The 11,196-nt window shown below is 38.7% G+C and overlaps 1 protein-coding gene across 5 annotated transcripts in view; it reads right to left on the reverse strand.

Moving 5' to 3' along the window:
* Positions 1-10,654, reverse strand: part of LOC149545041 (serine/threonine-protein phosphatase PP1 isozyme 3) — a 57,893-nt gene extending 47,239 nt beyond the window's left edge. For 2 of the 5 annotated variants that reach the window (XR_016355093.1, XM_089795543.1), the window contains exon 1: positions 10,036-10,605. Coding sequence is in view for 2 of the 5 variants with exons in the window: in XM_089795543.1 (XP_089651669.1) it covers positions 10,036-10,213 (178 nt within the window). In the remaining 3 variants the exon portion in view is untranslated. Of the gene's footprint in view, positions 1-10,035 lie in introns of all 5 variants that reach the window. The other 3 variants (XR_016355091.1, XR_016355092.1, XM_089795542.1) reach the window with 2 other exon arrangements.
* Positions 10,655-11,196: the final 542 nt, after the last annotated feature.

The raw sequence follows: 11,196 nt of genomic DNA on the forward strand, positions 1-11,196 counted from the left end.
GGATACCATCAAATACATGTTCATGAGGAGGACGTGCATAAGACAGCCTTTAGATGCCATTACGAACACTGAGTTTTTTATTATGCCATTTGTACTCACTAATGCAATGGCCACATTTCAATCATGTATGAACCATATTTTTAAAAAGCAGTTGCGCAAGAGCGTGTTGGTATTCTTTGATGATATCCTAATTTTTAGCAAGACTTGGGAAGAGCATTTGCAGCACCTAGATGAGGTACTTAGCAATAGCATTATGGAGGAGCATTCATTGTTTGGGAAGGAATCAAAGTGTGAGTTCGGATTGACTAAGATTCTTTACCTAGGACATGTGATTGGTGCAAATGGGGTTAAGGTACACCAAGAAAAGAAACAAGCAATCCTAGATTGGCCCCCTCCGAGAAATGTATCAGATTTGAGAGGCTTCCTCAGTCTTTGCTCTTATTACAGGATGTTCACTAGAGGCTTCTCTCAGACAGCAGCTCCCCTCACCGATCTCACACGGAAAGGGTCATTCAGGTGGACAAATGATGCAGAGGTAGTCTTTGATAAGCTTAAGAAGGTGATGAACACATGCCTGATTCTAGCACTTCCTAACTTCTCCTGCACCTTTGTTTTAGAGTGTGATGCTTCAGGAAATGGGATTGGTGCAGTTCTAATGTAGGACAGGCATCCAATATCTTATGATAGTCGGAAGCTCAAGGACAGTGAGAGATTGTACTCCACCTATAACAAGGAGATGTTGGCCATTATGCACGCATCAAGTTTAGACAATACTTGGTGGGTGGCAAATTCACGGTTAAGACGGACCACAACAGCATGCGCTATTTCTTAGAACAGAAGAATCTGAATGGAAGACAGCAGAAGTGGATCAGCAAGGTTCATGCCTATGATTTTGATATCGAGTATGTCAAGGGTAAGAACAATATAGTCATTGATGCTCTTTCTAGAAGACCTCCAGTAGTAGAGTGTTGTGCCATTTAAAAGATATCAGCAGATTGGAAGTCCTAGTTATTGGTTGAGTATTCTAAGAATACTCAAGCTTGTCAAATCATGGACAGCAGGTACAAGGTAATTGATGATATGATTTTTTATAAGGACAGGTTCTAACTCGTGCCCGAGTCTAAGCTCAAGGTAAAAATTATGAATGCCCTTCATGATGCGCCATCAGTCGGACACCCAGGTTTCTTCAAAACCTATAGGCAAGTCAGAGAAATGTTTTCATGGAAGGGCCTCAAGGACAATGTCCTTCAGCATGTCAAAGAATGTCAAGCTTGTCAGCAAAACAAGTTGAAGCACGAGTTCCCAACCAAATTATTACAGCCACTTCCTATTCCGGCACAGAAATTGGAGGGTATCGCCATGGACTTTATTACAGGAGAGTTGAGAGTACAAGGCAGAGATTACATTTTTGTGGTTGTGGACAGATTGACGAAGTTTACACATTTCTATGCTATAGACCATTGTAAGCAACAGGGATAGCAAATTTCTTAGCACTTTTTGGTAGGAGTTATTCAGATTGGTAGGTACATTATTGACAGCCAGCACAAGTTACCACTCACCAACATACGGGCAGACTGAGATAGTAAATAAATGGGTGGAGGGTTATATCCAAAACTAAGTAGCAAGGTAACAGAAAGCCTGGGTTAAATGGTTGTATTTGGGGGAGTACTGCTACAACTCCTATCACATGTCCATCTAGATGACATCATTTCAAGCTCTCTATGGCAGCTAGCCACTATCATATGTAGATCTAGCCCTACTAGACAGTAGAGCACCCCTAGCCGGAGATTGGATACAAGACCAGCAAGACATCCTCAGATCTCTTCAGGAGAACATACTACAAGCTCGAAATCAGCAGAAGATGTACATTGATCACCACCGGACAAAGTTGAGTTTTGAGTTAGGTGCCACGGTTTACCTTCGCCTCCAACCTTACAAACAGAGTTCCTTGAAGAAGAGTGGATCCAAAAATCTTCCGCCTAGATTTTATGGTCCCTATCGCATTACTAGGAGGGTTGGTGAGGTTGCTTATGAGTTGGAATTACCAGGTGATAGCAAAATCCATAATGTTTTTCATGTGTCCTAACTCAAGAAGGCGATTGGTTAGCATATGGTGCCTTCCATTGGATTGGCCCCATTTGATGTGGAAGTGAAACTGGTTTTGGTTCCAACCGAGGTGATTGAGATCAGAGAGAGGAAGTTGCATAACAAATTCATCAAGGAGTATTTAGTTCGCTGAAAGGATTTGCCTTATGAGAATGCCACTTGGAAGGGTGAATCAATCCTGCAACATCTAGCACTGAGATTGCTTGAGGGCAAGCAATCCCAGAAAGGGAAGACTGTAATGTCCCTTCTCCACGCTAAGCCTTTATGGCGCCTTGTTGGTCTATCTTTCCATCCGGATAGGCTAAAGACATTAATCTAGAGGATGCCAGCCAGTCGCAAGAATTTATTTGGTTTCGATCAGGGAAATATTAAAGTTGAAGAGCTTTTCTATAGTTTAGTGACCTTATTTTAGAAAGTGTATTTATAAAGGTACTTTATGACTTAAAGTCATCTTATAAAAAAAGTAACTTAAGTGACAAAAAGATGAAAAATGGTTTTTATCCCCCATTGCCTAGTTATTTGTGCTCTCCCTCATATCGAGCTTATAAAAGCAATGGGCTTTCTTAGGATTATCGCCATGAGATAGAATATTGTTCAAATGGATAGAGGTTGATTAAATGTGACCGGTTGCTCTTGAGGACGAAACCACTTGAGGTAGTATGAGGAGTTGGACATAGCCTCAGCTGCTTGTTGGAGACTTCATTCTTTCTAGCATGGAGTTTACTCAGTGATACGTTGATACTATTGGATCTGCACCCAAGAGTAAGTTGTTCTAAACAAGCATACACGGGGATGAGTTTTTTCAGATGTTATCTAGGGGCCACGGAATTCATCTGCAAGGTGTAGATAGAGGTCATTTCAGACAACAGCATAGTAGGAGGTTTTACTAGCCTGGGCATTGGCCATAGCAGTACTAGCCAATAACATGGGGTTAGTGGTATCGGGTGTTCCATTTTACCTTACTGCAGAGAGAGACAAAGGTGCTTGGTTGTGACAAGGGAAGCTCTGATATGATACAGGTAACAGACTGGGAGTTGCGACTATGAATAGCACCAGTAACAGCCGTGAGGAACATTGGTGAACTCAGCCACAGGACATCAAGAGTCACGTCTGCTAAAGAACGGGTCCAGGGCATTATTTCAGCTGTCTGATCGCTGCCGGAAAACTCTGTGACCATCAACTGACCCAAACCATGGACGTGTAAACAGTCAGACCACCCACAGCCACATCAGGTTACATTATCTATTTCACTTTGCATTTTGTTTATTTTAAACGCCAGGACTACTGTTCAGACCTTGGGCATGAGTGTGTGATATGTATAAATATTTGCAATCACAAGTCCTGATGGAACGAGAAACACAAGGGAAAAATCAAATATATGGTTGGATGCATTTTAGAGTATTCATAAATTCTGAACTTATTTTCTGAGTGCCCTCATTATTACATTCTTGCCACTGTCATATTGCTAAGAATTTATTTGCTGGTTAGAACCATCATCACCACTTACCACATTGTTTTGAGTTTGACTAGTTCGTGCCATTATTTACTGAGTTTGGACTCTTACATGTAGAGTTTCTCTATTTACTGCTCTTGCTGGCTATAAACAATTTAGATGTTGAGCTTGAAAGTGCACAATTCTATTAAGCCTCAGTGTCAAAAATCATTGCTGGGGCGAATTGAAAGTATATTTCCGGACGACGCTGAACAGGAATAGATATTGTGAAGCGGACTATCATACATTCACCAGGGATTCACCAACAGGGCCCAGAAATATTACTACAAAAGACTGTCTTGCATATCAATTATTACCTGTGCGTGCTCATTTTTCCCCAATTGATGGGTTATGGATGTGAGTTCTTCAGAGTTTCTTTGAGCTGAGTGAATGCTGATATATTGTTGGAAGTGTTTTTGAGTACAAGATTTTTAAAAGAAATGTGCATGATGAAGAAGTTTGATGATGAATGGAGTTGTTTTAGATCTATATTTAATGCCATTAATGGAGATGGAGATGGTGATGGGGACAGCAAGGGATGGCAGTATACATATTTTTACACACACACACACACATATTCCAAAATATAATATAGATTAATATATTATACAATTTTTAGAAGTTCTATATAACTTTTTAATGACAGTATTTATGGTGCAATCAGAAAATATCTTGTCAAGACACAAAATAAGCCTGTAACAACACTTTGATGCACGCATGAAACATAGATTCAACTTAATGCCAGCTTCGAACCATTAGTTAATGTCAAGATTTGCAACTTTGCCGTCCTAATAAAAACATTGACTTGTGTTGGATCTTAAAATGTTCCATGGCATTTCAGAGACAGGGACATGGGAACGGCAGGGGATGTGTTCACAGGACATTTCCTATAGGGCCAAAACAAGGAGACATGTCCACACGTAACATAGTTTCAGAATCAGTGATTTTGAGTTCATGCTCATTTGAGGTTGGTGCCTTAGCTCACTGCAGTTGGTGCTTCAATTGTTCGGAGTTAGTGCTTTGAGAGGGTGCTCTCTGTAGGCTGGTGCTCACATTTGTAAGCTTGGTTGGTGCCCATTTTGTCAATGAAAGTTATTGTGTGTTGTGGTTTTCTTACCTTAAAGAGTTTTCCACAAGATATTTGGTATTTGCATTTTTCATTATTGCTCTTTTATGTTTATCTAGTTTTCATGTATTTAAAAGATTAAAAGTTATGAAATATTGATCACCCACCCACCCACCCAAACCCTGGTATTTCCTGTGCAGTCTTCAACTTTGACATTCTAGATTCCCCTGCTTGTTGCAGTTTAGCCAAAAAGAATCTTCAGGTTTTGATGTAATCCAGTTGTTCCAATCAAAAAAAGATTGTAGAAAAGAGTTTGACATTCAAGAATTAAAGGGTTAGACCTTGCAAAAAAATATAATGGCAGAGAAAGCCCACATTTTACTAAAATCAAATTTACTGTATATTCTTCAAATTAATCAGAATAAATTCAAGAAAAGTAAATTTTCTTATTCAAAAAAGGATATTAGTGGCATGCACTGGCAAAAGAATTGGCTGTGACAAAAGGTTCCCCTAGCTAAAAATACTGAATTCTTTGAATTGCAGAGAAAACAAAATTTAATTAAAATAGAAAATAACGGTATCCACCAGAACAAACGCTCTTAATTCTAAATATTAAACAGGAAAAATTGAAGAAAAAGGTAAAACGAGTCCACCTTAAATACAATTGACTGCATTTTCTTCAAATTAATCAAAATAAACTTCAGGATATCAATTTTCCTCGTTAGAAAAATGGTTTTAAGGGCATGCATTGACCAAACAAAAAAGAAGAGTTCACTGGAAAAAAGAACAAGCTAAAAATGGCACTGAATTTAATTAAATTAAATATTAAAAAATTAAGGAAAAAAACATAACAATACTGTTTAGTTGAATAAAATTCACTCCGAATATTTGGGAAAACAACAGCCTGCCTTAACAGAAAAAAGGGTAAATAAATATGAAATAAGAACAGTTAAATGAGTACTGGATTGAATAAAAACATCAAGAAAGTAATTTTTTCCACAGTACGCAAAATCATGTAATGTGCTATCAGGAGTTAACCATATAAATTTTTAGTCACCCACCAACCCCTATTTCTTTGAAGAACAGGGGGCTACTCAAAGACACCCAAATATACTTAGACGAGGATTTAACCATTAACCAGCAAGAGGAAAGGAGGAAAGAGTGGAAGAAAGTAAAATCAGCAAGGGCTGCCGACAAATGGGCTTGGATGAAAAATGGTAAAGCACAGATTGCCGACAAATCAGTGAATCAGAAATAGGAACTTAGGGCCCCACGAGAGTATCTAAGCATGGTGAGTTGGAATTGTGGAGGATATCAATGGAGAAGAGGACCGGGGTTGGGGCCCATTGCCGAGGGACAAGACATTGTTTGTCTCATAGAAACACATGAACATGAGGGATGTAGGATTCCAAATTTCGAAGGGTATGATAAAATCTTCGTATGGAATGAAGAAACAAAGACAAGTAAAGGTCATGGAGGGATTACTATCTTGATAAAAGATACATGGAACAAAACCATAAAATTGGAGAAAGAGGACCCAAATAAACAATTTATATGGCGGAAGATTGAGGATGATGAGGAGATCATATCGCCAGCAGCGTGCTATTTCACACCAAAAAGCTCTAAATTCTACAAAAAGAGACATCTAAACAATGAAGATCCATTTGCAGCTTTAAAGAAAGATGTGCTTTCCTTTAATCAAACTAGTAACACAATCCTTCTTCTAGGAGATTTTAATGCTAGGAGGGTATTTAGCTGGGCAACGATCTAACAGAGGACAATAATCCCTTGTGGTTAAAAGAAGACGATGACAATATCAGCAAACAGACTTCTCAAGATGAAAAAGGTGGTGTGTCTCACTTTGGGGCTGAACTCTTAGGGCTATGCAGCCTCAACAGGTTAGTTGTGTGTAATGGTATGAAGATGTGGCCTAAATCAAACAAATTTACTTGCAAAACGTATAACGGACAAAGTGTGGTAGACTATATAATATGTTTGCAATCAATCATCACCAAAGTAGTTGATTTCAAAATTAAACAATGTCCCACAGCGCTAAATTGAGACCATATGCCTCTCTGTATTAAATACAATATGAAGTCAAAACACTAAAAAGTGATCAGGTCCTAGATGAAAGCACAAAAGGACATAAAGAGGGCAAGATTCTTATAAACAACAATAATAATAAAATATTTTGCACCACTCTTGAACAGCAGCTCCAAATGCATCATGACATCACGAATATCAAAGAAAACAATGATAAGAAAAGTCACATCAACAGCAATTTTCTAATCCCACTAATTAAGGAAGCACTAAAAAGGGTAGCAAGAGAACAAGGATAAAGAAGAGCATCTCAAACACCTTTCCGGCTAACCCATGGTATGACGCAGAATGCAAGGGCGCAAAAAGGAAATTTAAAGGGAGAAAGGAAAACAAAACAATGATAAGAGAATACAAATAGCTGATTAAATTCAAAAAAGAAGAATATGTGATTAATCGGAGGAAGGAGCCAATCATGTTAGGAAAGCACAATCTTTAAGATTTTTGGAGGAAGTTACAACAAGCTAGGAAACAGGTTGAAAATAAAATTACGGATTATGGTTAGAGTATGCAAAGACTCCTTATGAGAGACCGAAGGACAAAGTTTCATTCTCCACAACCAACAATTCGAATGAACTATTTTCTGATGAAGACATTACTCTAGGGATAAGGAGATTAGCGAGTGGAAAAACTCAAGATATTGATGGGCTGCAAGCTGAATTTCTAAAGTGGGGGACAGATTTGTTGACTCCACACATCAGAAACATTTTTTATATGGTCACGTGAGGTTGCTTTCCCGGGGAGTGGACCACCAGTGTAGTTATTCTTCTCCATAAGAGCAAGGATGTCAACAACCCTTCCAACTACTGCACCATCATGGTAAACCCCCTATTAAGCACACTCTACGAGAGTATGGTAGAGCGGAGAATCAGCAGATGGGCAAAAAAAGAATGGAAAGAGCTATGGGACAGGCAAGTTTCAAACCAAAACATTCCGCCATTGATCATTGCATTACCCTAAGGTTCCTCATAGAAAAACGTGGGATATATAGGGGGAAGAGGCTTTTTGCTGCTTTGTTGACATTAAGAAAGCTTTCGACACCATCCCTAGGGATAAGTTATGGAATAGGATGGAAGAATTAGAGGTCCCAACAAAGTATAGAGCTATTGTTTATAAACTTTACGAACAGGTTAAAGCGAAAATTAGAACCAAACTAGGCATGTCAAAATCAGATTGCTTTTGTATGCCGATGACCTCATTCTCATTGCTAAAATAGCACAGGAGCTGAGGGAACATTTGAAAAACTTAGAAACCTTTTGCATGGAAGTAGGGATGGAGGTCAACACTTCTAAGACCAAGATCATGGTCTTTTCCTTGAGGAAAGGAAAACAACAATGCAATTTCATATTTAATGACAACGTGCTAGAAATTGTAGAAGAATACAAGTATTTCAAGATAGATTTCCATTACCGGCTCAATTGGGAAACATGCTGATCAAAAAGGATACAAGGGGGATGAAAGGCATCTTCTTCAAAACAGGTGCAGGACAGCGGAGTTATGGGATTGTAAGACTAAGAAAATTTGGGTTACTGGTGATACCAAATATTTTATATGGCAGTGAGGTATTGGGGAGCAGCATATCAAACTATAAATGGCGCCAAATTGAAAGAATTCAAAAACACTTCATCACAACTAATCTCAAAATCAAATCCACAGTCCCTTACAAGATTATTTTAGTGGAGGCGGGCATGTTCTAGGTGGAGGCCTCGGCAATTATTATATTGCTAAGCTATCTAAAAAAGGTAAGTAAAATGGATGCACATCATTGGCCTAGTAGGGTGACTGACGAAGAACTAGCTCGTCAGAAGAAGACATGGAAGAAACAAAACGATAAATGGTTCAATAAGTGGAACATTGACTATCAAGAATGCTCGGAAGACAATTCTGAAATTAAAAAATGGGTGGCAGGAAAAGGCAGATCTGTCATGTGGGCAAACCAGTTAGGTAGAAAAAAAGTCTATTATGCCAAAGAATTTAATCCCACATGTGAACATGGCGACAAAGAATATTTAGGAGCCAAGATCAAAGGAAAGGCAAAAATCCTAATCACTCAATTGAGATTTGGTTCCCACCGTGTGAGATGTGAAACTAGTAGATGGAAGGTCCCTAAGGAAGAGTGGGAGGACAGAATTTGTAGATTTTGCAACGAGGGTGTGGTGGAAACAAAGTGGCACTGTCTGAAGGATTGTACAGCATACGAAGACATTCGCAGCCAACACAAAGAAACCTTAAAAGTGAACAACATAAAAGACCTTTTCGAAGGACCAAGACTCGTTAAGGGGGCCATTTTACTTATGCAAATTCACAACAAAAGAGACACGTTGGAGAAATCACATTAGACTGACTAGGAGTTTTATGTGGGTCCCTTAGGCTTATGGCCTTGTGGACATCATTGAAAATCTTTCATTCATTCATTTGACCTCAAAAGATTGGGTAGCCAAATTCGTTGACCAGTATTTCATGAAATTTTTAAATCAAACTCAAACTCATCAATGAAATGTGAGTCAACGCAATTGAAGCCCAATAGCACATCACATGCGAATAAAAGCAACTATGATTTGTTCAAATTAGACAATTAAAGTTTAAAAGACACAAAAATTAGACAAGAAAAGTTTAAAAGACACAAAAATGGCCTTAACAAAAAGTTCCACGACCCACAAAAACTAGAGTTTCCAAACCAGAGAAAAAAGAAGAGCAGTTTATTTACCTAAATAAATTCACCATAAGCTCTTCAACTCGGAGAAGTTTTGGAAAAGAAAAGGTCAATTTGATGAAAAGGTCAATTTGATGAGCTCTCATGATGGAGACTTGTGATAAAACTCAATTGGGGCAAACTACAATATTTAAATGGGGATATCACCGATTCATAAGATGCTTATATCTATAAAATCATAAATATATGATTGGCTAAACAACCACATCCAATTTTGGGTGTAGCATATGCTACAGAAAAGACTGGTGCAAGTCAATTGAATAGGCATGGCCAACGCACAAAGCCGGTCACAGTTATGGGTGAGTTTGATGAAAGACATGCCCACTGCCCTATAGTTGTGGCAAATAAGTCCAGGTATACTTTACCAAAAACGCATTGAAAATAAAGTTTGAATAAAGTATTGGTGATCACTGACCCCAGACGACATTATCTAAGCCTTCTTAGAGAATGTGTCGGTGGGTAAAGTAGAAAAATGATCTTAACGATCTAGCTTCACCAAACAAGAATCACCTCAATTTTCCAACCAAGAAAATTTGATTTAAAAACATTAAAATCACTAACCACATATTTTGATTGGTGCCTCGAGCTCCAACAAATTGGGCTGGCTCATAAAAATATCCTTGGAGGAGAGACAGAGCTGTCGGATCTCTGCCTCGGAGAGCTGAACCTGCTTGCCAGGCCTCGACCCTCTCACTTCCAGCAACCTGTTTATAATATCATCTAAAACCTGCGGGTCCATTCAAAGCCCTCGAAATTTCCCAAACCCTAATTATCCCCAACCAAACTCTGGGCTACCAGTCGAAACCCAAGTTTCTGCTTTTCTCTGTTTCAAAATCTGTTGTCCCTAACACAAATCTAGTGCTGGGTTTTTATTAATCCAACATTAACATCACGTTCTCATTATTTTTCAGGCCAGCTTTATTTGTCTGTTTCCCTTCTTCTCTCTAGATAAGGCCAACCAAGGTTGAAATTGCTTAACGAAGAAAGTTACAAAGAAGTTGATAAGATTTTATTTGAAGAGTGAGCAAATTAGCGGGAAGTTTACAGAATTGCAGAGGCCGTGGAAGGCGAAATCGAAATCCAGAGCTGTAAGGAGATGGTGGGACTTAAAAATAGAATTATATGATGAAGAGAATCCTTTCATTTTTTCGTGGTATTTATCTTCAGTTGAACTTTACCTAACTGCATACTTTTTCTTTTGCTTTTTTGTATTTTTTTATTTATTTTTTTGGGGTGGGGTTTCTCGGAAGTCTAGTCTTCTTACTCGACGATGACATTTGCATTATAGATGCGTTTCTTTCGATGGGATGTTCTTGGGGGAGGTTGCCATGGAGGGAGCTTGTAAAAAGTAAAGTTCTTGTAAGATGAGTCTGTCAGTTGCAGCCCTACCTCCACACCTCTCGCTTGGTGCCCAGATCTTTATGTGCAAGAACTTTTGAGGGCCAAGAGGAGGTTGGAGCTCCTAGAGGCTAAGGAGCGAGAAAGTTACCGCAATATACAAGTGCTAATTGCAACAAATAAAACTCTTGCAAATGATAACAACACTTTAAAAGCTCAAATCTCAACGTTGCAAGAAACACTTTTAGCCGGGAAGCTTGAATGGCAGAATATGAAGGATGAATGGAAAAACCTGAATGTGACATTGGAAACAAACAAGGTCACAGCAAATACCGAGTCATCTCATAATAAGGAGAAAACGATTCTTCACACTAGTTTGCCAGG

Source organism: Cupressus sempervirens, chromosome 8 (assembly GCF_028749045.1).
Source record: "Cupressus sempervirens isolate cs-2001-9-10 chromosome 8, ASM2874904v1, whole genome shotgun sequence".
NCBI lineage: Eukaryota > Viridiplantae > Streptophyta > Pinopsida > Cupressales > Cupressaceae > Cupressus > Cupressus sempervirens.